The sequence below is a fragment of the Populus trichocarpa genome, chromosome 13, assembly GCF_000002775.5.
Source record: "Populus trichocarpa isolate Nisqually-1 chromosome 13, P.trichocarpa_v4.1, whole genome shotgun sequence".
NCBI lineage: Eukaryota > Viridiplantae > Streptophyta > Magnoliopsida > Malpighiales > Salicaceae > Populus > Populus trichocarpa.
The window spans coordinates 3560036-3586796 of record NC_037297.2 but is presented as its reverse complement, the minus strand read 5'-3'; the positions used below and the strand labels follow the sequence as shown (position 1 = coordinate 3586796).

General features: G+C 35.9%; 2 protein-coding genes and 1 pseudogene across 2 annotated transcripts; all 3 read left to right on the top strand.

Annotated features, from left to right (window-relative positions):
• The first annotated feature begins 3951 nt into the window (after positions 1-3951).
• LOC18104099 (uncharacterized) lies at positions 3952-7231 on the top strand. The gene is made up of 6 exons (XM_024583953.2): positions 3952-4200; positions 4934-5008; positions 5094-5182; positions 5309-5393; positions 5552-5633; positions 6843-7231. The coding sequence occupies exons 1-6, from the start codon at positions 4024-4026 to the stop codon at positions 6932-6934; spliced, it is 600 nt and encodes a 199-aa protein (XP_024439721.1). The 5' UTR covers positions 3952-4023; the 3' UTR covers positions 6935-7231.
• A 910-nt stretch (positions 7232-8141) lies between these two features.
• LOC7474638 (uncharacterized) lies at positions 8142-11199 on the top strand. The gene is made up of 10 exons (XM_052446629.1): positions 8142-8504; positions 8622-8681; positions 8800-8847; positions 9280-9412; positions 9506-9582; positions 10030-10128; positions 10221-10291; positions 10389-10479; positions 10578-10727; positions 10906-11199. The coding sequence occupies exons 1-9, from the start codon at positions 8274-8276 to the stop codon at positions 10686-10688; spliced, it is 921 nt and encodes a 306-aa protein (XP_052302589.1). The 5' UTR covers positions 8142-8273; the 3' UTR covers positions 10689-10727; positions 10906-11199.
• A 5751-nt stretch (positions 11200-16950) lies between these two features.
• Positions 16951-23816, top strand: LOC18104098 (ammonium transporter 1 member 2-like; annotated as a pseudogene).
• Positions 23817-26761: the final 2945 nt, after the last annotated feature.

Sequence of the window (26761 nt, the reverse complement as noted above, 5' to 3'; positions counted from 1 at the left end):
GTTATTTATTTGTTACAAATTAATTTTTTCAGTTGATATTTTTTTCCCAATCAACTCAATTCTAAGTATTATGGAGTGTTGATTTATATTAATTTAATTATTTTCTAGTTTTATTAAATAGATTTTTTAAAAATATTTTTAAATAATCACCGACAAAATTGCATATGGTATTTTTTTTTTTATATGACAATTTTTCCAAGAGAAATACTGACGGAATGAAGCAGAGATTTTTTTGACGTGTATTTTCTATGTGTAAAACTATCAGTTTTTTATTTTCTTTACTGATAAAATTAGCGATAAATGATAAAATTACCAATAAATATTATTTCTACAGACATATTTTATTAGTGAATTAATTAGTAAATTTTTTACTAATAGAATAATAATCTCGGACGAAAAAATTTCATTGGTAATTTTGCAGTAACAGGCGTGGTTCAGCCTTCTCCCCAAGAACATGGAGGTTAGAAGTACTGCATGCAACCATCAATCAACGTACCACGCGAATGCACACAGAATCTGACAATCAAGGCACAGATCATCCTCTTGAAGGCTACAGGTTAAGCATTTGGCATAAAATTAAGCAACACAACTGGAGAAGCTGTGGTTGCACTAAATATTTAACTGAAGAATTAAAATGTACTGATACCCTGAGCTCATGAAAGCCTGCATTCAAGTTGCAGAAGATTCAAACTGGGGCATGCTAATTCCATTGTTCCAACTTCCAACTTGCTGCTAAGTGTTAGCTAGCTGTACACAATAGCATACCTTTCATATGAAAATAATTCCTCAGTCTCCTCGATCCTGCTTAATAGCAATCATTCACTTATGTAAGAAAAAACATTAATCTGCAGGACTGATCTCCGTTGTTCAAATTATATAGTCTTGTGTTGTGAGCAGACCTGTAAAGTTCAACTCAATCAGACTACAAATAACTCATGTCAAAGTATTTGATTAAAACTAGATGGATCTGCAAATCACTGTTTTGGAAAGTTATCTCTCTTTTTTTTCTCTTTGAATAAAAAGTAAAATAGGGTTTAAAGAACCCTAAAAAGTGGACTAAATTAAACGGTTTAATGATCTTACATGGATCAAACTAAATATAAAAATGTAATCCTTTAAATAGAAGGGAAACCCAACCCAATACAAGGTTGGCTCTCAGTGATCGTCACGCTTGATGCTGGAAGAATTGTAGCTGTGATGCTTATCAGGTTTTCTTTGCGAGTGACGACACTGGTTGCCAGTTCTCGAGGAAGATAAGCTTGACCCCTAGTGACGTCTTGGAGTTTGTTTATCTACATATTTGAAAATACAGTGAAAATTGAATTGTTTTGATATATTAATTTTAAAAATAATTTTTAAAAAATAAAAAAATATTATTTTAATATATTTTAATATAAAAAATACTTTAAAAAATAACTATAACCGTAATACTAACTAAAAAAAATAATAATGAAGGCAATAGAATTTAAAGAATTGTATGCGAAAAATATAGGAAAATGAGCCTAGCCACTTTTTTTCCCCTCATAATGAGGGCCTAAAGGCCCTCAAAAAAGTTATATTAAATGATGTAATGTAAACCCAATTAGATCAATACAGACTCATAGGAGGGCTGGAATGTTCGGGCTATTTTTTTAATGTTTAGACAAGTTGGGCTATCAGGTCCACATATTTGGGCTACTTTTAGTTTTGTTTTTAAAATTTTTCTATCTTATATTTGAGTTAAAGAAAATAATAAAAAATAATAATTATTGTTTAATCAAATTGATTTTATGAGTCAGGTTGCAAGTTTAACAACTTAACCCATAATATCTGAGCTATTATTTTTTTTAATACGTTTTCTATTTCTCAATTAAAAAAAAATACATTTTACCCTTTGTTATCGATTACTATTTATTTATTTAATTTAAACCTAAAAAATAAAATTTTCATCATTTATTATTATGATTTACTTTTGTTCTCTCGACCACACATGCCTATCACAGTTTTTTTTCTTATAAGAAAATTCATACAAAAAATTACCATGCACTTTATCATCTTATAATTAAATAAAAAATAATCTCCAGGATAAACAAATTTATTGAATCTGATGATGTGCATAACTTGCATCATAAATTTGTTTTGTTGACTCGAGTTCATTTAGTTTATTTTTAAGAAAAAAATAAATGTTGTTTTATACCAATTTAATCCTTCAACATTTAGTTAATTCATGATCAAACTTTCTAATTTACTTTTTTTTTCTAGATTATCCCCATAAATTTCACGAATCAACTCCAGCAGATCAAGTATTTTTTTTAATTTTAATATTAAATAAAAATATCATTTGGTCATTTTAAAAAAAAAATCATATTACCAATACTTAATTAATTTTTTAGGCTTAAGGTTTTCACTAAATAGCACAAGCCGATGAGCTAATTACCTATAATCTAAATGGTATGGTGTTTTCACTGTTCATTCTCTCATATTTTACTGTGGATGGATTGTGCAAATTTTTGTATTTTTTTTATTTGGTTTTCAAATTTTTTTTTGTGGCAATTTAGTCCTAATTAAAGAATTATTGATTTCGAATTCTTATGAAATGGTGAGATTGAAAGAGGGGAGACCGAAATGAAAAACACAGTAAACATGAGCGACGTGCCATGTGTTTTCAAAAAGATGCACTTTGGTCCTCCAACTTAAACAAACACGCAAATTATATAATTTCATCCTTCAACATTTTTTTCAATTCCATTTTGGCAGAAAGGTTTATTTTTGTTATTTTTTTATCCTTGGTTAAGAGAGGAGAAAGAGAGAAATTATCGGATTTCAGCGGTGAAGAGAGAAACATGTCGTTGATATCAATTTAAGCCACCAAAAATTGCAATTTTATGTCAAATTATTTCATTTGATGAGGGGAGTTCATATTAAGTGTTTTTGTTCCTTGAAAGTTCATGAAAAACAGATCTGAACTCAAGTCGATTTTTGGTTTTGGGTTGAGGTCGGTTTTTGGAACGATTTTTTGAGGCCATGGATAGGTTTATCATGGTTTCTAAGGTGTTTTTATAAGTTTTTTGGTAAAAAAAAAGGTTGAAAATGGGTTTTTAGGATTAAAAAACCCTTGAGCCTGATTTTCCAACCCATCGCAGTGGTCGGAATCTGAGCAAAACAAATGACGCGTTGTCTGCCTCGATAGGTGACTCATCACTTGTTTTTTTTAAGAGAAAAATTGGGTGGACGATATGTTGTCCGCCCTAGGTGCAGTAAAAAAAGGGGCCCAATCGCGCGGACCATAATGAAATGAGCCAGGTGGGCCAAACCCAACAACGCCTAGCCCTTTTTTTCCTATTTTTTATTTCAATTAATGTAATACCTTCTCTCTTTTATTTACATTAATACCCTTTCTCTTTTAGAGAACTTCTTTTAAATGATGATGATTTTTTAGTTAAGCTTTTAATTTTCCAAAAGGTTTTTCTGTTTCGTTTATGATTTTTTTTTATATTTTTTGTATAGATGAGCTATATTTTTTAAAATAAAAAAATATTTATTTTCAGATAATATTTTTAATATATATAGCCTTGTATATTATTTATTTATTTATTTATTTTATTCAATCAATTCAATATATCTGTCTATTTTTATTATTGTTTGATTAAATAAAAAATATTTCAATAAATAAAAATTAGCAAATATAATCGAGTAAATGTCCCGTTTTATGAGATTAAATATCTTGATTTATATCTGTCTCTCGATTTTTCAAGTTTTATTTTAGATATTAATAATAATTTTTATATTTATTTATTAGCACATATAAATTTTTATTCATTTAATTACATGTATATATAAACTTTTTAATTTGCAATTCCTGAATTATAACTATAAAACCATATTGAAAAAACTTTTATATATATATATATTATAAAAAATAAAAATATTTTACCCAAGAGCGTGTTTGTTTACTACAAAAGCATGAAATTCATGTCTCCTCAGCCACAATCCACTGCCTCCCTTTTCTCTCAGTAAACCAAAAAAAAAAAAAAAATAGCCGGAATGCAAGAAGAAGGAGAGATGGCGACACCAGGAGAAGTATTAGGCAAAGCAACAGAACTAAAAGCAGGAAAAGGAGCCTACATAGGATCATATCGCGACACTGATATACAATACGTCTTCTCTTCTCTCACTGGTCTCCGCCGCACTCTATCTCCTTCTCCTGACTCTCCTGACCAGGTACTTCTTTTCCCCCTTTTGTTTTGTTAAAGTTCTAAGCTTTACTATCATTTTGATTATAGATAGTTGGTTCTTGAAATTAGAAAACAAAAAAATTGCAACTTTTTTTTTTCTATATGGCTACTGTGTATTGGGGTTGCCTTTTTTTTGTTGCTTTTTTTGAGGGAATTTGAGAATTTTAGATGTTTCGGTGTATTGGGTATTAGGTTCTCTCCATTTTTCTTTTTGGGTTTTTGCTAGTTTCATGAAGTTTGCGGTATTTTTTTAAAAATTTTTAGTGGTGTGAGGCTAGGGAATGTAAGATGTTGAAAGTGCTGGGCTTTAGTTGTTAGGGATGAATAAAAAAAATTTGGTTCTTTATGCTTACTTTGGTTGCCCAGAAGGGAGAAAGGGGGATAAGGGGATAAATTATCTGAGTTATGCAATGCAACGAAAGGAAATCACTAAAATGCAAAAGAAAGGAGCCTAGATATCTGTTTTAGAAACTTTTTTTCTTCTCTATGTCCATATAAAGCTCAATATTCTGTGAAAGAGGTTATCTAATTGACTAATTTCTAGTACTGGAAATGTGTAACGATTGATGCAAGGAGCAAAATTGTAAATTGTAATGTCTTACGATGTACTGGCATGCTATGTCAACCGATGCAATTTCTCTAGTTCTCGAATGTTGTAATTAAGCATATGGTAATCTTGGTATGTTTGGTATTGTTGTTGAGAATTGGAATCGTTGCAGAGACCAACTGTTGAAGTAACTGGACACAAGGCACATGGTGCTGTTCCGGAGCCTGGATCTGTTGTTATTGCCAGAGTAAAACTTACTCATTTATCCTCTTATTTTTTATTTATTAAGCTTTGTTATCTTTGTTTAATTTTTTGAATTGTGATTTTGATAGGTTACTAAAGTGATGGCAAAAACAGCTTCGGCTGATATTATGTGTGTTGGTCCTAAGTCTGTGCAAGAGAAGTTTACTGGCATAATTAGGTAAGATGACATTGTGGTTTGTTATCTTATTTTGCTTAGTTGCCTCCTTTATTTGTGTTAGCTTAGCATGCTATACTGAGAAGTTAATAGTACATAAAAATTGAGGATAACTTCTTCTCTTAACAGACAACAAGATGTAAGAGCAACTGAGATTGACAAAGTGGATATGCATTTATCATTTCGGCCTGGTGACATCGTCAGAGCTCTTGTTGTATCCTTTATGCTTGAAGTTCTTATACTTTTCTGCTATAAAGTTCATTGTATTCACATGAATTTTGGTGTTAAATGCCACAATTTTGTATACCAATTCCCAATAAGCTTGATGTAACAAAATAAGAAGTTTTTCCTTGATGCAATGCTGTTAACAAGCTATCACTTGGAGATGCACGAGCTTATTATCTTTCAACTGCGAAGAATGAATTAGGTGTTGTGTCTGCAGAGAGCGCAGCTGGTAAGCTTCTACTAGATTTATTGTTCTAGAAAGTATTCATATTTAGGCGTTTGAAGTACAAATGAGACATATTCCTGACTGTTGCATTTAACTGTCTGTGCTACCCAGTACACGCTTCTGCTTTTCAAAACTCAGTGGTGCTTGTGTACCTGTATTCCATTAATGTGAACATCTAGTCATTTTTCTCCCTATTTCTATTGTATTTCTCTATATTCCAGTTTCTTTCCCCTCTTGCTGAATTCATAGTTTATGGGTATATCAATCAAACAAAGTTACCATCATGTGAGAAGATAAGTGATAAACCACTCTTCAACCCTGTTAGCATGAATAAGTGGACTCTGATGGTTGTTGTTTAGCGTTCTCTTGGGGTTATCATATCAGCTTGTACTGATGTGTGTTTTAGATTTTGATGCCATTGCACTCTGATTGAGATGCCATTTTTGCCTTCTTGTGATATTATGGATGGGTAAGATGCCGTTCCTTCACCAAATCCTTTCTGTGTAACCAGGGCTTACTTCAAGTTCTTCTTGTTTACTCCTGTGTTTCCACCTTAGATGCATGCATCAAACACCTTTGATTCACTATTAAATTCTATCTTAGCAACTGTAGAGATGCTTTAACTTTTGTTTTTTTGACATATTCCTTGGAAGTGAGCCCAGGCCAGGTTAATTTGGTTTTGAGATTGTTCTACTGTAAATTATCTGGTATGGAACAGGACAAGGGTGCTAATTATCTAATGAAAACAAAATTCTTTGAACTCCAATCTCAAGTTTTGGTGGCGTCCGATGTCTTGAAGTGGCTTAAAATCACATAAAATACAGCCAGTTCACTTTTATATTTGGATAAAAAAAGTGCCATTTTTATACTACTCTGGTAATGTTATTCTACTTTTTACCAGAATAAGAGATAATCGTAATACGTAATACAGTTACTGTAAAGTGTCGCCTTCAAGTCAAGCTAGTAATATCTATGGCATTGGTAATAATAGGGTGCCATGTCTATGACATTGATAATAATAGTTGGGCTGCCAATGCCATCTCTGTTGACCAGAAAATACAAAAACATTCATGATCGAACTCACTGCTTAACTACTTGTATGTTTTATGTTGCATATTCTTCTAGCATGGCTTTGGGTTTTTTACCTTCTTAAGAAACAAATCAGATAGGTTAATGCATTGATTTTCTTTGATGTTTTGGTGATTTTTGTAGGTGCAACAATGGTTCCCATAAGTTGGACAGAGATGCAATGCCCATTGACAGGCCAAATTGAGCAAAGAAAAGTCGCCAAGGTTGGAAGTTGAATACACTGAGTAATCAAATAGCGTTAAATGTAACTTCTACTGAATTTTTCTCATAGAGGAAGTGCGATTAGAATTTGCAACTAGTGAGACAGCAGTGATTTTTGTGTTTGGTTCAAGATATATTGTTCTGGTTTAGGGAGTGCCCCATCTGCCAAATCACATGGTGTGGTGTTGACAGTTAGAAGAAAAGACAATTTGCCAGATCTCCTTACGCCGAGCCATTGTTATCAATGTAACAATTCACCAAACCAGTCTTCATTTTTCTTTTATATTATGTTGCTCTATGCTTTTGTTGTCTCCTCAATGCAGATGAAAATCTTGCAATTTTTTTGATAATATCCGTTTATTTCGTATAAAATAACTTGTTTTTAATTTAGCAGAGATGATCTTTCAATCCACAAGGACTTGTTAAATCATGAATTTTTCTCAGCTTCTGATGCAACTGGCTTCTTCCATCTGAAATTCAAACCCTGTATTCTGCAAACAGCTGAATTTTAGACTTATATCATGATGTAAGCTTGAGCTTTTTATGCTGTTCGATTCGAGGTACAGTTACCAAAAGAATAAAAAAACAAGCTTCTGCTTAGAGCCTTAGACCGCATGAAGGAAGGAATCAGGCAGTATTCTGTGGAGAAAGGAACAGAAGAAATAATATACAAGGCAAACAGGTTGAACATGAAAGGTAAAATGCGTCTCATGCTTCTCTTAGCTGCCAAAGCAAAGGAGATGCATCCCTTGCTTGGAAGCAAATTTGGCACAATTTGCTCCATTCTTTTCTCCAAGGGAACTTGCAAGTTTTATTACCCCGCTATATGGTGTTTGAGATGGCAAATGAATGTAACTGATTGTCGAATGATATGTTTCAGACGATGAAATCATTGGTATGACGATACCATGCAAGTATAGGAGTGAGGGGTAATGATGCAGTAGTGTTTGGATCCTTTCGATGGAAAAAATGATAATGGATTTGGATAGAGAGACGCAATTTGATGGGTCAATATAAAGACTCAATTGAGAGACACAAGTTCGAACATTTGGAAACTAATATTTCATTCTACCTTGGAAAAAGAAAGAAGGAAACCACTACAAGCAGTCCACCTTAGAAAATTTGAAAAAGAGAGGATATATCTGCTTTAAAATGGAACAAAACAAGAACCCACCCAATCCAAAATCACATATATAAACTTCACAAATATCATCATGATTTTCTTCTTTTATTTACACCACATTTTGAGACACACAGTGTCAGTCCTTAACAAGCTCGAGTTTTTCCCTCTCTAAAAAGGACCAACCAGAACATCAGTTGCTGCTGACACATTTATAACTGAACTAAAACACAATGCCTTGTCTTCCCCTCCTCCTTCAACCACTGCCAACTCTCTCTTCTTCCTCCCCTACCCTTCTCTTTCTCCAAAATCCACACCACGTCCCTTCTGTAACCTCTCTTAAAAAACCCAAGAAGATTCTCCGCTCAAAACCTCTTAAAATCCCACCTTTTGCCCTCACAGAATCATCAGACTCTCCTCAATCTATTGACCCTTCTCCACAACCCCTCCTTCAAGAGCTCTCTGTAAGCACCCACATACGCATTTATATATATTTTGCATGTACTGTCATGTTTTACATTTTCCGAAATTGTATATTGTTCTAGTGATTTTTGTTGTGTTTTTGTCTTGTGGGGTTGCAGGACTGCTTTGATCTTCCTCCAGATTATTTCCAACAATTACCACGTGATCTTCGATTAGATGTGAGTTGAATTTGTGATTTTCTTTTTTAACGTTCTTTAGTTGTCTTTTTTGTTTGTTAGATGTTGTTTTATTGGTCAATTGAGAGAATTTGTGTTGGTGTTTTATTTGTGTTTGTAGTTAAATGATGCAGCTTTTGATCTTTCGAATGGACCGGTTCTTGATGAGGTTAGTTGTTTTGTTTTCACACATTTTCTTTTTAATTAGAAATGAGTAAGCACAGCATGCCAAATGGCAGGACTCCAATCTACTAGGCCATTGAGCTCAAAGAATCTTTATAAAAACCATTATGGGTACATAGTAAAGCTTCCATGGTTATATTTAGGATGATCTGGTATGCTGGGATAGAGTGCTAATATTAGTAGAGTGTAAAAGTTTAGAGGTTGCCTAGTGTGATTTGTATAATTCATTTGACTTTCGTAGTTCCTATCGTTTTTTTTCTACCAGTTTGTTGCAATAAGAACTGCAGGTGTATATCACCATTTTGCTGTCACCTAATTCTCATTTCAGGCGTCCTCTATGTTTGCCTATGTTTGTAATGTTGTTGACTACAATGAAAAGAATTTTTCGCTGAAACTACTTCTGGATGTAACTTTTTAGTGCGGTAAAGAGCTGGGAGAACTCTTGTTAAATCTCTCTCGAGCATGGGAGCTGGGTGACACATCAACTTCCCAAGCTTTAGCGAGCAATTTGCCTATGCTGGAGAGCTCTTTAACAAACAATGCTAAATCAGGCAAGAATAGGAGCATTCATAACTGACATTGGTTGCATGGTTTAGAGTTGTTTTCAGAATCTGAAGCTTGTGCCTCATTTTATGCTTGTTTAGCATTTGGCAAACGTTTGGTATCTGCTGGAAGGAGGTTCCAATCCATGGGACAGTATGGTCAGGGTGAACTGCAGAAGGTACTTCATCGAACTTTAAAGCTCATCTTGTGCTTTCATTATTGTTATCATATTATTACTACGCAAAATGTATATTGAAAATCCTTTTGTTGTGGATACAGTATGTGGGATAACAATCACCTGCCATATTAACTGCACTATTTTTTTCTTAGTCCGAATGGACTTAGATACTTTCACTTGGTAAATTGCTTGTCTGAGTTCAATCTTTTGCTCCATCTGGAGTCCCTTGATGAAAGAAAAATAGTAATATTCTAGTTGCTGTTGGAAATCTTTGTTAAAAGAACTAGGAATTGGTTTATGTCAATTGTAGTATACCGCATCTCAGATGTATCATCTATACGTTGCAAGCTCATCAACAATGTCATTCCTTTCTACATGTGACATTAGTTACACTGGAGACTGTTTCTGAAGCAAGGCAATTGATTTATTACCACTCAACCATTATAGATTGCACAAACAATGATTACAACGGGAAAGCTTCTTTCTGCAAGTTCAATACCAATGGAAACTGATGAGGAATTGAAGAAAGAAACAAAAGTCTTCAAGGTAGCTGATAACCCCCTGTTTATTGAGATGTTACCTCAAAGAGATGTAGTACACATGAAATATATAATTAGCAATTTTAATCCCATCTGCAGTTTGGAGAACTACAGGTTGAAATAACACCACAGAAAGCTAATATTGGGGCTGTCATTGGACTTGTATTTGGGTAAATATTCCATATAAATTGTCATTTCCATTTTTCAACATTTTATTTTACAACAAAGAGGAGAAACATTTTTTAAACATCCAATTTTGAAATGTAGGATTGTTTCATGGGAACTAGCTCAAGGCATTCAAAACATTCCAGAAAGTTCATTGGAGTATGCAAACGACAATGCTTTACTTCTGGCTAAGGTGTTAGAAAAATGCACCATGGATTTTAATTCCCTCTGTTCCTCTTAGAACCTATTAATAATCAAGGCGTGCTAAAACCTGAAATTTTCTGGATGCAGTCTCTAAGAGGAGCTCTACTTGCCCTTTGCTACTCATCAGCCTTTCTGTCTGCTTGTACCACTGTGGCACTTTTCTTACTTGCAAGACAACTCAAGTCAAAGGAAGATTGAGGCTTTTTGGATTATTTTACCTCGCCTTTTAATGTTCTTATGGAGAGTTGTTAAATTCTGAATTCTTGAATATATACAACATCTTCAGATCTATATTAGGACAGCTATTAACTACACATAAATAGGTATTATTGCTAGGTTCTGATTTATTGAAAAGAATATCGGACTTTCTGTTTTTACTCCCTACAAATCAGCTTCAAAATCTTCAACAGTTCTTGTATTGAAGTGGCTAGAAGTCATCAGTTCCACCTAAAGTGATTACATCAAGGTTTTAGTATTTTGTCTAACAATGAAAGTACAGAACTGCTCAAGTATGATGTCATAATTGCCTAATCCTTTTTTATTTTTATTTTTTATGACCTACCTTTGGAAACTGTACTAGGTCATGAGTTAAAGAAGTTTTATTGTTTGCTTTTGTTATGTAGAAGTTTCAAGGACTTTGATATACAGGTTTACAATATAGCTGTACAGCCATTATTTATATGTTCACACCTGCCTTTTATTTTTGTAATTGATACATGCGTTGTGTTCTCTTTCATCATCAAACAATTCTCTTTGGTCTGAATTTCTAGTCAATTTTCTTTTTGTTTTTGGAACTTCATTGCTTCAACTCAAAGTTATAGAGGGATGGATGGTTGGGATGTAGAACTTGTGCAAGGAATTTTTTTTTTTTCATTTATCGAATTGATCCTTAGTTTTAATTTTTGTTACAGGCCTGAACATTAGCAAGTGAATGACTGTTGGTTTGCAGAATAATTTTAATCTCTCAAGTACCAGGTCCTTGCCAGATATTGGCAAGGCCGTGACACGGTAGTTTTACAAATTAAAGCATTTATGCTCTCTTGAGCTAAACATCAGATCCTGAAATTTCCCCATAATTGAGGCTGAGTGCAGCAAATTCTCCGTCTCTATACTTAAGTATCTGATGGATAGATGAGCATGCATGAGGTCACGTCTGTAAGATAGACAGATGGTTTAGAAATGACAAGTATAATTTTTAAATGTTCCAATTCTCTTTTATCATATTGATTATGAACTTCAATGGCAGTTAAGGAAGTTATTACTCTAATAGATGCGGCAATTAGCTGGCTAATGCTTAGAATAATGCATTTGCAGAAAGCCATCCAGGAAAATGACAGGAAATTAATTTGCAGAAGTTGAAATCAAGGAGTGTATGGGGTAAAATTAAAGAACTATGTTCCATGAAACGTTAAATTTTTTTTTTTTTTTACATTGAATTGATTAGTCCCTGAAATCTACAGGACCCGAAAGATCCATGTTAGTTAACCTAATCTTCTCTTTATGACCATAGTGAACATGCTTAGTTTGCATTATTGTTCTTAATGTATTGACAGAGACAAATAAGAAGCTGTGTGAGTTGGCTGACATTTCAAGCCTTAGACTTCATGTGGTTCTTGTTTTTTGTAAATTTATTAAATAGGCTTAAGATTTTGAAGAGACCATTTGCGGGAAGAATTATGGAATAATGTTGTTTCAATCTGACCAGGCATAAACTTGCATCCAGGACATTTCTTGTCAAATTGGCTACTCACAGATTCTTTGGACTCCCTGCATTTGTTTATCATGTAAAATTCAGATTCTTCAGATCACCAAAAGGCATGCTGTCACAGGCTGATTAGGTGTAACCTTGAGGTAAGAGTTTTTTTTAGTAATCTGGAGTTATAGTTGCCAATTGATTATTTCTGCTACAGTCTTGCTGATCCAATATTAAAAGAGGGAAGGGTTAATCGCATAATTTATTTTCTTGAGTTGGCCCCAACTTCATTGAGTAGCCATGTACTTTCCTTGCCATTGACCTTGCATTGTTCTGATTTCCATTTGTCAAATATTTCGTTGTCTACTAGCTATGTTTGCAGCTCTTAAACCATTTGTCATCTTATGCTAAACTTGTTGAATCTTCATTGAGATCCACTTAGTATTGAGAATCTATCTCAATATATGAAGATATGCATATTATTCCAACATGTTTTAGTTAGCACTACAGCTTGATCATTTCTGTTATAAATTCAAAATCCAAAGTGATGAGCACTAAGAGGAAGAAAACCATTCAATTGAAGGACATGACTTCAACATATCTGCGAGATATGTTACATCTTTTAGTTTTGTTTCCCTGTATTGATAAATGGCCCATCTTATGTAAGAAATTTCTTGATATTCTTTAAATCTTCATAAATCATCATATTCTACTATTTTGATTTAGAAAATCAATCTGTATTTAGAATCTTTTAAATGTATGTTGGCTGAAAATATTATTTGGTATATTTGTAATCATAAGCTTCTTTTCACACAACCACTACTGTGATGATTTGTATGAGATACACTTTGAGTGTACAGATCATGTATCTAAAACATAATTCATAGACAGAGAAAAAAAAACTATAATAGTTATTTTCTGTCGAGAAGAAACAGTGGAAAATCTTCTGCACTCTATTAGGCTGAGATTAGTGATTGGTTGCAGTTTTGTTGTTTCAATGTTATGTTCTAAGTGGATATATGCACTGAAGATTCATGCAATTAATTCTTGGAAAAATAGCTACTATCCAAACTATAAACTGCTGCATGAAATGCTTTCAAGTACAATTATGTGATCTGTTCTAGATCTTGACTCGAATAATTTAGCCAAAAACCAAAGACAATATTGTCTTTAAGTGCTGACAATTAACAAAACCTTTCCTTGTCTATGCATCATCTCTCACGTCACTGAGGACCACAGTAACTTGATCGATTTGCTGCAGCCTCACGAAATATATAAGCTTTTAAAAATCCTTGACAATAAATAAACAGATTAACTACTACAAGCAATTCAATAAATTAAGGTAAGTAATTGTACCTGCTGTCCACTACGTACATGAATCTCCTCCAAATCTGAAATGCTTGATTGTTCTAGTGGTGTGTGCTATATTATATAGTTTATTATTTCAATCAAGTTCATTATTTATAGATGCAAATTATAGACACAACTTGGCTCAACATTAATGCACAATATGACATTCACGTTTGACTTAAGGTATGGAGTGATAAAACTCTTTTCTTTGGTTACATTAAACTCAAGAAAGAATGGACTTCTTGATTCAAATGTTATCCTTGATAATTGGGTTTCTGTACCTTGTACTATCAAGGACAAGAATGAACAAAAAGAAAAGGTAATTTGATGAATTCCAATTTTATCCCAGGGCTTGAAAGTTATGCCAATCTAGGATAAGCTTATTAATCTTCTAGTTTTAATTTGTTTTTGGTGAAATGACTGATAAATTATACTCAATACCTATAAAAAATCTTTTCCTTAGAATTTTGGGATTTTCTGATAATTAAATCAATATTATATAATAAAAAAAGACAATCCTCTTTTAAAAGAAAGCCCTAGAACATGTCATTCGTTGTAGAGGGTTCCTTTTATAGCTCTTGAGTTCCCCCTCTTTTATAGAAGAGGTTCACATCTCAACCAAATATTTGTCTCGTTAAGATAAAATATATTGGACTCATTAAAGTGAAATATCTCCAACTGTGGGTCTGACAGCTCGCTAGACCCGCACAAGCTTAGGCTCAGCGTTTGGCTCACTAGAGCCACACATGTTTGGGCTCAGCAAAGCGATTGTGGGTTTAGCGGTTCGCTAGACCCACATAAGCTTGGGCCCAATGCTTGGTTGAGCTTGGAGATGGTAGGTCTAGCGGTTCACCAAAATGTTTGGGCTCAATGCTTGGTTCAGCTTAGGGATAATAGGTTTGGTGGTTCGTTAGACCCACACAAGTTTAGGCTTAGTATTTGGTTGACCCGGGAGATGGTGGGTCTGGAAGCTTGTCAGACCCACATATATTTGGGTTCAACACTTGGTTGAGCCTAGAAATGATGAGTTATCACCCTAAAATTTGTTTATTTGTTCAGAAAAGAGGACTTGGGAAAAAAAAGTGTTAATCCATTAATAACCCCCAAATATGTGTATTATATGCACAGATTTTGAAAATCTCATGAGTCATTTTACCTTCTCTAAAAGACTTTGTGTGTCCCATACATGATTGTTGGGATCTTCATGCCTACGTGGCTTGTGTTTACTAGGATAAGGTGTTCCTAGGAAAATAAAATGGTGGCTCGCATTAAATATGATAATTAAATGAATTTCTAGAGATCTGTGATTATATGAAAAATCATTCATCGACGATGGAAGTAAAAAGATTTTTTTTAACCTCGGTCGTTCTTGCTTGTGACTTTTCTTTTACTTTCATTCTTTGTGCTTTTTGAAAATTTGCTCCCGCAGAAAGACCTCAAATTATCTTTGCCACCTTTATTCTTGATCCAAAAGGGGAAAAACTATTTCAGATATCTTTTTTATTGGAACCTTTTTCCTTATCTTTTTTTTACTTGAAACAAAAATGGACCCCAAAATCATCAAAGTTTTCTCTGAAAAGAGAAGTGCTTCATCCCCTAACGATGAGTTCAAGTTTCAACCAGAACATGAAAGAAGTGATAGGAGACATGAGTCCTTTAGATTCGGACCTAGGGTGAGAGAAGATGTCACATTGGTAGCCTTCTCTGGTGAGGAGGAGAGAAGATTCCATCATAGAAGTCCATCTTCTACCTTTTTCAAAAACTTTTAAGAGAGAGAGAGAAAGGTTACATCAGACTGCTAAGGACGATGTCCCTAGAAATATATGTGTTGCAAATGTGAAATTCATGACTCGTCACCAACCTGACGAGTATGTGGACAAAATGCCTCACCCTAATGAGTGCATCAGCCAACTGACCCTAGGCACCTTCTAAGTTTATTTCAAAATTATCATCCTTATTTGCATGTATGCAATGTGATACTCCTTTCCTCTCTAAGGATTCATGAGGGATGTGTTTAGTTATTACCAGCTGGGTCCGAGCCAGTTGCATCTAAACGAGTGGACAATTATGTTTGTTTTTAAAAAATTATATAGAATATTTTTTTGAGCATCTATTTTTTTTTATCATTTTATTAAATAAAAAATGATTCCAGAAAAAAAATAATTGTTGAAAATTATGGTTCATGATTTATTTCGATTTATTTTTTATGGGGTTATCGTAGTTTTTTAAAAAATGACTCCATATTGATTTGGTGCTCAGTTTTGTAAGCATGCGTTTTTTTATCATATAATTAAATAAAATTAGTTTAAAAAAAACACAAAGTTATTAAACTCAATGGAATTCATGACCTAGGTTGCGAGTTTGACAGGTTAATCTAGGTTGACCCAAGTTGAAATAATGTCTCATCGTCTCAATATTTTTTTTTTACGAAAAGATGTTATCTTGAAAATATTTTAAAATTAAACCATATTTTTATCAGTCGTCCGAGTTTTAAAACAATCTATTTAAGCTCTATATGCTACTAGCCAATCCATTCATAAAATCAAGTCAAAATCGTACAATTCCATTGGTAACAAATCTACCCTCATTTCAAGATCTCCTATTTCTACCCGACAACCTATATAGACATGCTCAATAATCATTGTTTCCCCTAATGGTATACTAATTACTACCCCTTTTTCTACTCTATTGGGGGTTTACATTTAACTCATATACTCATTTTTTAGCTAGTTTTCTGTAACTCACCAAGACAACTAGATCACGTCAGGATAACTTCTATACAGTTTAATTTAAAGCTCGAGTTATGCAGAGTTATGTAGAGAGTATGATCATGAGGTTTCTGGTTCAACTCGCAGAGTTGAATTTAATGACATTGTTAAAGAATTTTTTTTATTTAGAGCAATATTTTCTTACATTTGAAAAAATTTTAGTCCCACTCTAGTGTAGGGGAATTATCTAGTTACAATTCTATTAAAAAAAAACCTTAATTAATGCATTTTTTTTAAAAAAAAAAACATCTTAGACTAATTCATTTGGAAAGAAAATGGAAATAAAGAAAAAAAAATAGTGGTGTGAGCTTGATTAAAGAGTGATTTACATTCTAGCTAAATTTACTACACTGTCCATAGTTTTTTTTTTTCGATTCGGGGAGGTCAATTGACCCCAAATTCCAAATCAACCATGGATATGCCCCTGTATATATCCTATGACATTTACCTAGTTCATATCTTTTTATGAACCTCACAATTTACATGATTGGGAAAATTTTCAGAAAGAAAAAAAATATCCCTTTTCATTTTCTCAAAAAAAAAAGGGGGGGAAAAGGTCATGATTTTTTTTTTTTGGTGTAAAGTCTTGCATGATTTACACTACCCTCTTTGCTCTCTGTATATATGTTCTCATACCCAACCCTCCTCTCTTCCATAACCTTTGGCTCATCTCTCTCTCCACTTCCACCATGGCCTGCTCAGCCTCAGACCTAGCTCCTCTCCTCTCCACCACTGTGAACTCCACAGAAGCTGCCACCTACTTATGCTCCCAGTTCGGCAGCATAGCCAACCAGCTCTCAGACACAACCTATGCAGTCAACAACACTTATCTCCTTTTCTCTGCCTACCTGGTCTTTGCTATGCAACTTGGCTTTGCAATGCTTTGTGCTGGCTCTGTGAGGGCCAAGAACACCATGAACATAATGCTCACTAATGTTCTTGATGCTGCTGCTGGTGGCCTTTCTTACTATCTCTTTGGCTATGCTTTTTCCTTCGGCTCTCCTAGCAATGGTTTCATTGGCCGCCATTTCTTTGGTTTGAGAGAGTTTCCTTCTTCTCAAGCCGACTATAGTTTCTTCCTTTATCAATGGGCTTTTGCTATAGCTGCTGCTGGCATCACTAGTGGCTCCATCGCTGAGAGAACCCAATTCGTTGCTTACCTCATATACTCCTCCTTTTTAACTGGCTTTGTTTACCCGGTTGTTTCCCATTGGTTCTCTCCATCGCTGAGAGAACCCAATTCGTTGGGCCAGTCCGGTTAAATCTGATAATAATCTCCTATTCGGTTCGGGTGCAATTGACTTTGCCGGTTCAGGTGTGGTTCACATGGTTGGAGGAATAGCTGGTTTGTGGGGTGCTCTCATCGAAGGCCCACGTATTGGCCGGTTTGATAGGAGCGGTCGGTCCGTGGTATTACGCGGTCATAGTGTTTCGCTCGTGGTGCTCGGTTCGTTTTTGTTGTGGTTCGGGTGGTACGGGTTCAACCCCGGTTCGTTTTTGACAATTTTGAAGAGTTATGGTGATAGTGGAGGGTATTACGGTCAGTAGAGTGCTGTAGGAAGGACAGCTGTCACTACAACACTGGCCGGGTGCACAGCAGCCCTTACTACCTTGTTTGGCAAAAGATTATTAGTTGGTCATTGGAATGTCCTCGATGTTTGCAATGGTTTATTAGGAGGTTTCGCTGCAATCATCGCAGGGTGTTTGATACAAGAAGATTCAGCTTAAGAAAGTAAAGGAGGGAAAAGCCGTTACCAACAAATTAGAATTCTGTTACAACAACACGCACCGTTTCATTTACATGCATTACTCATGCTTGTCTTTTAATACGCACCGTTTCAATAATGTAAACAGAATACACGAGAATTCAACTTATTTCCATAATGCCTATATTAAGAGGCAGTTGTAACAAACAATCTACACGTGAAATAGCAAGAATACAATTCTGTTCTCTTCTCTCAGCTTCTCAATTCTTCCCTTAGCTTCTCATTCTGTGAATTCTCTTCACCCGTTACACATTCATCAAACACCTTCATCAAGTGGTATCAGAGCTTCTATCTTCAGACCCTGAACAATGACTCATGAAACTAGGTCTCAAGATATTAAGAAATTGGAAGGGGCAATAGCAACAACTAACAAGGAGCAAGGTCTGTGGAATGACAAGATGGCCAAACTGCTAGAACAACAAGGACAACAGCAGCTGTCTAGCGATACACGCCTCTTGAGGTTGGAGGAGCTCATTTCAGGTATTTCACTTCAGCAGAATACCTTACTTAAAAAACTACAGTTACCTACAGGAGCAACCAGCTCCAACCAGGAGTATCACCGCAGCAGCCAAGAAGGAATGTTATACAAGAATGACTGGCAGCAGAGTGGATCTTACAAGTTCCATAAACCTAGGCGAGATTTTCCATCATTTGAAGGGGAAGATGTACACAAATGGTTATACAAGTGCAATCAGTTTTTTGAAATGGAAGAAGTCCCTGAAACAGAGAAGCTTAAACTGGCCTCATATTACTTGGATGGTGTGGCTTTATATTGGCACCAAAATTTCATGCGAAGCAAGGTTGGCCAGCTAGTAACTTGGAAGGAATATGTGGAAGGCTTATGTGGCAGGTTTGGTGGCCATAAAGAACCTTTGGAAGAATTAAAAGATCTGAAGCAAGAAGGCGATTTGGAGACTTACATCAGGAATTTCGATATCCTGTGGAATAGAGCTGAGATTGATGAAAGGTACGCTTTGATTTTCTTCCTTGGTGGACTTGAGACAGAAATTAAGAACTTGGTAAAAATATTTGAACCAAAATCCCTTAATCAAGCCTATAATCTGTCCCGTTTACAAGAAAACACAAACCTCTACAAAAGTTCTCACAACCAACCAATCAAGCAACCAACCTCACCTTTTAGCAACAATCAGACTTCCAACCAGCAACAATCTCCATACAAACCAAATAAATTCCTTGAATCCACTTCCCAACACTCTACTCAACCAGGGTTGCTGCCTACCCCTCAAACACACAATGGAATCCAGCCAATGAGAAGGCCTACCCGAAATGTTCGAAGCACTGAGATGGAAGAAAGAAGAGTGAAGGGCTTATGTTTTTGGTGTGATGATAAGTTTGCACCAGGGCACAAATGCAGAACACGAAAACTTTATTCCATATGCTTAGTGGGTGATGATGAAGGTGAGACAGACAATATGGTAGAATCGGGGTAGGAATCAGGAGTGTTGATAGACACAGACCCCCACATTTTCATGAATGCATTAGAAGGGGTTCCAGGATGCTACACCCTCAAGGTGACAGGTAGGGTAGACAAACTACCAATCTTTATATTGATAGACTCGGGTAGCACTCATAATTTCATGAATACTTGGGTTGCTAGCCAACTTCAGTGCGTCCTAAGCCCCATCAACCCAGTAACGGTCAAGGCTGCCAATGAGGGAAAAATGTTATGTTCTTCTATTTGCAGGGGTTTTAGATGGAAGATGCAAGGAATACATTGTGAGGCTGATGTATTTGTCATGGAATTGGAGGCCTGTGACATGGTCCTAGGGGTCCAGTGGTTAGCCACCCTGGGAGACATTGTGTGCAATTACAAAAGCATGTGGATGAGTTTTGAATGGCAAGGGCAACAAACCACCTTAAGGGGAGAAGAACCAGTGAAATTACAATCGGTTCAATTCGGTCAGATGAGTGGTCTACTGAGCAACAGGACTAGCATTGCAGGTATCAATCTCTGCAGCTTGAGGATGATTCAGGACACACCTGATACTGCAACATCCACCTCTGCAAAGAATCTTAACAAAGAAGAAAAGGCAGCCCTACAACAACTACTTCATCTCTACCAGGATGTCTTCATTCCTTTGGTTGGACTACCACCTAGTCGGTCTCATGACCACACCATTCCCTTAAAAGAAGGAGCACAACCAGTCAACCTACGTCCTTACAGGTATTCCAGCCTACAAAAGGATACAGTGGAAGGGCTAATCTCTGAAATGTTGGAAGCAGGCACAGTCCAACCAAGCCATAGCCCATTTGCATCACCGGTTGTATTGGTTAAGAAAAAGGATCTTTCCTGGCGATTGTGTATTGACTACAGGGCTCTTAACAGACTGACTATCAAAAACAAATTTCCCATTCCCCTGATTGAAGAGCTGCTGGAAGAGCTGACAGGAGCATCAGTCTTCTCCAAGATTGACCTACGTTCGGGTTACCATCAAATTCGAATGAACTCAGGAGACATCCACAAAACAGCCTTCAGAACACACAATGGCCATTACGAATTCTTAGTGATGCCTTTCGGTCTTACGAATGCGCCGGCCACCTTTCAAAGCTTGATGAATGAGGTGTTTCGAGCTTATTTAAGGAAGTTTGTTCTTGTGTTTTTTGACGATATTTTGATTTACAGTAAGTCCTACACGCAGCATCAAGCACATCTGCAGACTATTTTTGAGCTGCTCAGATCACATCAATTGGTAGCCAAAGAGAGCAAGTGTGTTTTTTGTGATGATAGGGTGGAATACCTCGGCCATATTATATCTAAGGAGGGGGTAGCAACTGATCCAGAAAAGCTACAGGCCATCAAGAATTGGCCACTGCCTCAGAGCATCAAACAATTGAGGGGATTCTTGGGACTCACGGGGTACTATCGCAAATTTATAAGAAGTTATGGCATTATTTGTCGCCCTCTGACCAGGCTTTTAAAGAAGGATGCAGTGGGTTGGGACCAAGAGGCAACGGTGGCCTTTGAAGCTCTTAAAAAGGAAATGATGAACCCTCCAGTCCTAGCACTACCCGATTTGAGCAAAATTTTTATTGTGGAGACTGACGCTTCAGGTGCTGGTATTGGAGCAGTACTCATGCAGGAAGGACATCCAATTGCATTTATTAGCAAGGCATTGGGACCAAGACAACAGTCGTTATCTACATATGAGAGGGAAATGCTAGCTATCATAATGGCAGTACACAAGTGGAAGCAGTATTTGTGGGGCAGATCCTTCAAGATCAGAACCGATCATGTTAGCTTGAAATACTTACTAGATCAAAAACTATCTTTTCCTTCTCAGCATTTGTGGCTCACCAAACTATTGGGGTTTGATTACGAAATTGAATTTCGTAGTGGAAGGGAGAATATTGCAGCTGATGCTCTTTCCAGAATAAGTAGCAATGAACTCCATACCCTCACTCTATCAACAATAGAGGCTCCAGTACTGGACAACATCAAACAATCATGGCAAGAAGATAACAAGATTCAAGCTATCATCCAGGATCTCATAAAGGACCCGGCTACACACCCTCACTATAAATGGAGCAACAACTACCTTTTCAGAAAAGGCAAATTGGTGGTGGGACACAATCCAACTCTTCAGCATCAACTCATTTCCATGTATCATGATACTTCCTTAGGCGGACATTCGGGTTCTACAGTCACTACCGCAAGGCTTGCCAGCATGTTTTACTGGAGAAAACAGCAGAAACAGGTTAGGCAGTATGTTAGAGAGTGCCCCACCTGTCAACGTTACAAAACAGAAAATGTGGCTAGCCCAGGGTTGTTGCAACCACTTCCAGTACCGACAGCACCCTTCACAGATATCAGTATGGATTTCATAACAAACCTCCCGAAATCAGAAGGCAAGGAAGTTATCTTTGTAGTGGTGGATCGGTTTAGCAAGTATGTCCACTTTATGGCACTTTCACATCCCTATTCAGCTACCACCGTGGCAAAAACCTTCATGAACTCAGTCTACAAATTGCATGGGATGCCAACAACCATAGTAAGTGATCGAGATACCATTTTCCTTAGTAAATTTTGGAAAGAGTTATTCGCCTTGCAAGGAGTTAATCTCCATTACTCCACCGCCTACCATCCCCAATCTGACGGACAAACAGAAGTGGTCAACCGGTGCATAGAAGGCTACCTCAGGTGCATGACTGGCGACAATCCCTCGCAATGGTGCAAATGGTTGGCTTTGTGTGAATGGTTGTATAATACAAACTTCCATACCGCTACAAAAACTACACCCTACAACATATTATATGGTTTTAATCCACCCATACACATCCCTTATTTCCCAAAAGATTCAGCTTTGGAAGCAGTCGATCATTACCTCACTACTAGGGAACAATTGCTGCAGACAGTCAAGCTCAACCTCACCAAAGCACAGAATCGAATGCGACAACTGGCTAACAAAAAGAGAAGTGACAGGGTCTTGGAGGTAGGCGATTCAGTCTATTTAAAATTACAAACTTACAAACAGAGATCCATACTTCACCCACACCACAAATTAGCTGCCAAATACTATGGCCCCTACACTGTCATCAAAAAGATTGGGGAAGTAGCATACAAACTCAACCTTCCATCTTCTTCCACCATCCATCCCGTTTTTCATGTATCTCTATTGAAAAGAAGCAGGGGAAATCGAATGGTACACCACAGTTTACCTGACAGCCCACACGAGCCTCTGCTACAGCCTCAAGTTATCATGGATAGAAGGATGGTCAAAAGGGAAACACAAGCTGCTACACAGGTTTTAATTCATTGGAAGGGGTTATCGCCTGCAGAAGCAACATGGGAGTTCATAGATGATGTTCAGTTAAGGTTTCCAACTTTCAACCTTGAGGACAAGGTGACTTTGAAGGATGGAGACTTGATACAAGAAGATTCAGCTTAAGAAAGTAAAGGAGGGAAAAGCCGTTACCAACAAATTAGAATTCTGTTACAACAACACGCACCGTTTCATTTACATGCATTACTCACGCTTGTCTTTTAATACGCACCGTTTCAATAATGTAAACAGAATACACGAGAATTCAACTCATTTCCATAATGCCTATATTAAGAGGCAGTTGTAACAAACAATCTACACGTGAAATAGCAAGAATACAATTCTGTTCTCTTCTCTCAGCTTCTCAATTCTTCCCTTAGCTTCTCATTCTGTGAATTCTCTTCACCCGTTACACATTCATCAAACACCTTCATCAGTGTTCAGTGGTAGAACCATGGGCTGCAATCATCTGTGGCTTTGTTGCATCTTGGGTTTTGATTGGGTGTAATAAGCTGGCAGAGAAACTAAAGTATGACGACCCGTTAGAGGCGGCTCAATTGCACGGCGGATGTGGCGCGTGGGGGTTACTGTTCACCGGGTTGTTCGCGAAGGAGGCGTTTGTAAATGAGGTGTATCCGAACAGGGCGGGGCGGCCATACGGGCTGTTCATGGGCGGTGGTGGGAAGCTATTGGCGGCCCAGATTATCCAGATCCTGGTGATATCCGGGTGGGTCACGATGACAATGGGTCCATTGTTCTACGGGCTAAAGAAGCTGAATTTGTTAAGGATCTCAAGCGAGGATGAGATGGCAGGCATGGATTTGACAAGGCATGGTGGCTTTGCGTATGCATACCATGATGATGATGATCAATCAGGGAAGCCTTCTTCCTTTATAATGAGAAGAGTTGAGCCTACTGGTGAAAACACACCTCATCGAAACTCACCACCCATTAGTGCGTGACCAAAATTTATGTATTACAATTACAATTTCCAGAAAGAGATATAAAAAAGAGAGAGTTCATCTAGATATAATAGAAGGGAGTGTTCTTCTATTTTTGGGTGAATTAGAAAAAATAATTGGACTGCCCATAGGAGTGATATGAATGGGTGGTGGCATTAGAGTGTTGTGGCTGATTTCCAGTGAAAGAGAATGTGAGGAGTTTTACTGGATAATATTTAGAAGTGTCTTAGCGGTGGTTTTTAAAAATGTTTTTTATTTTAATATATATTAAAATAATATATTTTTTTAATTTTTTTAAAATTATTTTTGATATTAACACATCAAAATGATATGAAAATATAAAAAATATATTAATTTAAAGCATAATAAAAAATAAATGTTTTTTAATTTTTTCAAAAACAATTTCAAAACGCAATGCCAAACACTGTCTATATAAAATGAGGTTTAATTTCTTTTAGTGTACTATTTTTTATATACACCGCGGATAGATCTCTAAACATGATACATAAATAAATGACTGTTTTTAAAATTATATAATGAGCCTTCGTTCACTTGTCACCGTAGAGTTTATGCTGATGAGCCAGCCAGCCAGCCATGTTGGGTGCTGCCAAATCTTAGGTAAAATGTGTCCAGTCCTGATAAATTTTGTGTTATCATCTTTCACTGGTTTTAATTATCAGTTTGTAAGAGTATAGTTATCAAGCTGCCTCACGGTATGACTCGGTAAAGAGCTTGGGTTCACAAGTCATCTAATTAAAACAAATATATATATATAATTATGAGGGGTGAAACTCAACTGATCAGGTTTTAAATTTATTTTCTAAAGATCACCGATTCGAGTTCCACAAACTTTAGGGTCATTGAATGCTTATATGGTCGTTAACTTTAGGATCCGTAGGATTAGTCGAGATACACGCAAGCTGGCCCGAACACACACACCCACCCACATGTATAAAGTCAACCTATCATGTTATCTATGTTTGATAGATCAATATCAAAATCAATTTAAATTAAAATTAAAATTTAAATTAAATCAAACTCTAAATCAACTTATTATGTTAGACCGGATTGAATAAAATATTATATATTATAAGATATGGATACATGATTCATGTTTGCCAATTATTGCATTTTGTTGAGGAAAAATCCAATTTAATGTTGATCAAATATAAAAAAACTGATTACACAACATATAAGATATAGATACTGATTCATGTCAGATTAATTTATTTTAAACATGTCTATATAAATTATATAATTTTTGTATCTATAGATTTCTAGAGATGGAAGCAATTTTTAATAGCAATAACGACGACGACTTTTATGAACATATTCTTTTCTGTCAAAATTCTCTGTTTCTGTCCTCTACCATTCTTCTTTCTTTCTCTTCCTTTGCTATTTTTCCTATTTTTATGGACCGGGGTCCAATAGGCCAGGCTCCGCAGCAAGGATTGTCTTCAGCAGCCCTGGCTCCTTGGGCTCCCTTGATAGGCTCTTTTTTGTTTCCTATTCATTAGAACTCTACCATGAAAAGAATGTTATTACTTGTTTATGACTTCTTGAGTATTATTATTTGTTTCCACTACGTCGTTCTCCTTTCTTTATTGACGGTGTAACATCGTGCGATGTATAAATGCATGGTGCTGTTGCCTCGTTGTTCCAGATCTGATGAATTCTAAAGCCTTGTTTTTGTAGCCAGGCTTCATCTTCCATATCATACTTTGCTCAGCTTGGAGCATACATAGTGTGGGATTTACGTTAAGATGGGAAGAATTGAAGACCTGGAAGGTGCTGATGGCGCCTCTTTTGAACAACTTGTGGAAGAAATAAGAGAAGCTGCCGACTGGGATGAAACAAAGACAGAAGATTTGCTAACGGAAAAGATCGTGGCAGAATTTGTGAGCTTCCATGTTAAGAAGGCCGAGAAAGAATGGGCAGCTAGGAGATTAGAAGGACGGGATGCTGAAACAGCAGAGAAGAGAAGGACGATGCCGGACATATCACCTTCAAAATCACATGTTAATAGCTTGGCTAAAAAGAGGCTGCAGCAAGGGTTGCTTGAAAGAGACAGCAAAAAAGAAGAAGAAGCTGGGAAATTGAACAAACAAGAGGGTAGAAATTAAGCAATTGTCTCATAGTAGATGAGTAGCGACTTAGTTTTAGAAATCTTAATATTCAAGTTAATTGGTAGGGATGATGGAATTGCAAGAAAGCACAACGTTTTTCATGGTAGAAAAGTGATAGTTGCTGTGTTTTTGTCCCAACCAGTTGAAGAGATTAAATAATATTATGTGTGTTTGGTATTGCATTTTGGAAGTGTTTTTGAAAAAATTTTAAATTTTTTTTTTCTTCAAATTAATATTTTTTAATATTTTTAAATTATTTTGATGTGCTGATATCAAAAATAATTTTAAAAAAATAAAAAAAATATATTATTTTAATGTATTTTGGAATGAAAAGCACTTTAAAAAACAATCACTACCACACTTTCAAACACATCCGGAAAAGATACCCCTCTTTGTGTAGCCCCTTATATGGGAGACCTATTGTCTCTAGATTTTCTCTAGGCTAATAGTATATATTAGCCGTTTACTCGTGTTATATCGTGGGTCCGATCTTTTTTCCGCGACTTGGGTATAGATCTCACTATGTCAAGTTAATTGATTTTATTTTAATTAAACGATAAAAAAGATATGATAACAAATTAACCAAATTTTTTAAACAAAAGTTTTCACTTGGGAAAAAAAGTATTTTTTCAAAAGAAGATAAACGATATAACTCAATTCTCAGCCCATTAAATACAGAAAAACAAAGTTGGGTAAAAAAGGGGCACTAAAAAAATCATGTTGAGTTAAATCAAGTTAATATGATAAATTTGTAACTTTGATAATTCTATCAAATCCTCGACTTAGGTCATGAGACCGAGATAAGGCGATAAAAACAAAAATGAA